The sequence below is a fragment of the Oratosquilla oratoria genome, chromosome 1, assembly GCF_046742065.1.
Source record: "Oratosquilla oratoria isolate Oo_2021 chromosome 1, ASM4674206v1, whole genome shotgun sequence".
Taxonomy (NCBI): Eukaryota; Metazoa; Arthropoda; class Malacostraca; order Stomatopoda; family Squillidae; genus Oratosquilla; species Oratosquilla oratoria.
In genome coordinates, this window is record NC_134777.1 from 18,747,157 (window position 1) to 18,749,635 (window position 2,479).

Here is a 2,479-nt window from a genome sequence, read left to right on the forward strand (position 1 = left end):
ATAATATGATGTCAAAACATATTCCGTAGTTTCACCTTTTCTCAGCTCCCCTCACAAGCAAAAGGTTAACAGAACAGGGAGGAAATGACTGTACGTATTACATATTTACATGCATGTGCCCATGGGGTGACAAAAACAGTATTGCCACTTGTAGTGGACCATTTATGTTTCTAAACATTGATTAATTTCCTAACATAATTAAATCCAAACTAAGGGCATGGCCTTCGATTTCCACAGAGTGTGTGTGTGTGTGTGTGTGTGTGTGTGTGTGTGTGTGTGTGTGTGTGTGTGTGTGTGTGTGTGTGTGTGTGTGTGTGTGTGTGTGTGTGTGTGTGTGTGTCTGTGTGCGTTTGTATTTGCCTGCGTGTGTATATTCACTCGTGCATTTCCTGTGCACTTGTTTAGACAAGAAAAAAAATTCATGCTGGAAGACTCAACAGTATTCGAACAAAAAAAAAAAAACGAAAACTGAATGTTTAATATAATTACGACAATCACCATTTGTCTATATAGTTACAATTAATGCCTAGCGGTTTAACATGCCATCTTCTTTTCCTCAAACCATGTTTACAGTCTTCTTATCAATCAAATAACAGTGTCAATCACCTACACTGAATAGGGTGTCTATACAAACCCCTGTGTTAACCACTTGATCTACACTAAGCCCGTAAGCACTAAGATCTCCTCTCTCCTTGCAGGCCCAAACCGCCAATCCCGAAGACACTCAAGAGCTTGCAGCGTCGTCCTGAAGAAGGCTCTACACTTCCTCCCCTTCCTGGATCAACATCCTCGACCTCCCCGCCTGTGGATCATCCTTCCTGTATGTCTCATCTCCCCCTGGCAACAGCAACCAACAACGAACTAAGAATTCGGAGAAAGAAAACGTATATTAAAGGGAACACTATTTTCAGCTTACCCCAAACCCTTAACCCCACCCACCCACTCTACCATCGCCTTCTTGGCTTCCTCGTGTGCTTCACGGTCGGGCCAGCTGACGTCATTTAGTCTCCCGGAGAAAGGACAACGCCTAAGGCCTTGATCACTGGAGACCTTTGTTAGATGACCACTTGTGATGCATGTCCGTAGATAACACACAAATGAATTGCTCCGTACGCTTACTTATACAAAACAGTATAGTTTGCTGATAAAAAGAAATTCAAGGTAATCGACAAACATAAAGACTACGAGTGAAACTTTCTAAAACGAGGGCTGATCAGCTCAAGAGGGTACAAAAATTAATAAACAAAAATACCTGAGAAGAAAATGGACTTGACAGAAGTGTGATATAGGTGGAACAAATGTCGAGTCGGAACGCTACATACGTCTCAAATGTTTCAAAGCGTTCATAACGTCACTTCCGTAAACGTTGGCGGCAACCAGCAAGTGTCGTGAATGCTTTGCCCAAACAAGAAAAAAAATAAAAATAAAAAATAAAACGGAGATGCGGTTGTTCACATATCAAAACACGAAAGAAAACGGTTTGCGGTTCCCTGCTGCCCTGAAACACCTTAGCTCGGCCAATACCAATTAGGATAGGAACGTCATAGCGTCTAGTGAGATAATACTGTGCAACGAAGCAGCATAGACCCACAGGATTAGCTACGAGTATAACTAACGATCCAAAACATAACAAACCACACACACACACGAATTCACTTCTGAGTAACACTGAGGCCGATTCTCTTGTGAAGTTGTCTACAAGCATTATATACCACATTTATGTCTAACAATCTCAACTCGAATTTCTCAATGGGGTCATGAAAATACTCATTCACGTTCTAAGTATAAAAACTAAAGATTTCTATATCTACCGTCAACAACTTCCTAGAAGATATCAGACATTGTATTACTTAGAAGTGGATGAAAATGAGCATTACACATTCTAAAATCCTTTCACTAGACATGGGCTTATATGATACCATATAAAGAGTATGGAAGACACGAACAAGGAAAAACTAACAATAAATAAACAAACATTACCGTAAGCTTATAAACACGAAAAAACAAATATACAAATAAGTACTGATATACAAATGCAGACACAGACCAGCATATGAATTTCACATCCACACATACACACATATACCGCACACATGCACGCACACACAAACCACATACATGGGTGATGAACAATATTTTACATGAAAATAAATATGCAGGCAGAAGAGTGTGTGTGTGTGTGTGTGTGTGTGTGTGTGTGTGTGTGTGTGTGTGTGTGTGTGTGTGTGTGTGTGTGTGTGTGTGTGTGTGTGTGTGTGAGAGAGAGAGAGAGAGAGAGAGAGAGAGAGAGAGAGAGAGAGAGAGTGTATACATAGACAAAAAGAAATAAACACACACATTTATACCCAGCCAAATGCACATGAATTCATGCACACACATTTATACCGATCTATAAATTCGTGAACAAAGCAAAATACACAGTAAATTCTAGTACACACACACACACATACCACACGTACACACAGACACACACTTGAAA

The 2,479-nt window shown here is 40.3% G+C and overlaps 1 protein-coding gene across 9 annotated transcripts in view; it reads right to left on the reverse strand.

Annotated features, from left to right (window-relative positions):
- Positions 1–626: 626 nt before the first annotated feature.
- Positions 627–2,479, reverse strand: part of LOC143032281 (pseudouridine-5'-phosphate glycosidase-like) — a 61,273-nt gene continuing 59,420 nt past the window's right edge. For 7 of the 9 annotated variants that reach the window (XM_076196768.1, XM_076196755.1, XM_076196786.1 and 4 more), the window contains one exon: positions 628–861. In XM_076196768.1, the coding sequence (XP_076052883.1) occupies positions 781–861 (81 nt within the window). In that variant the 3' untranslated portion in view covers positions 628–780. Of the gene's footprint in view, positions 862–2,479 lie in introns of all 9 variants that reach the window. The other 2 variants (XM_076196796.1, XM_076196826.1) reach the window with 1 other exon arrangement.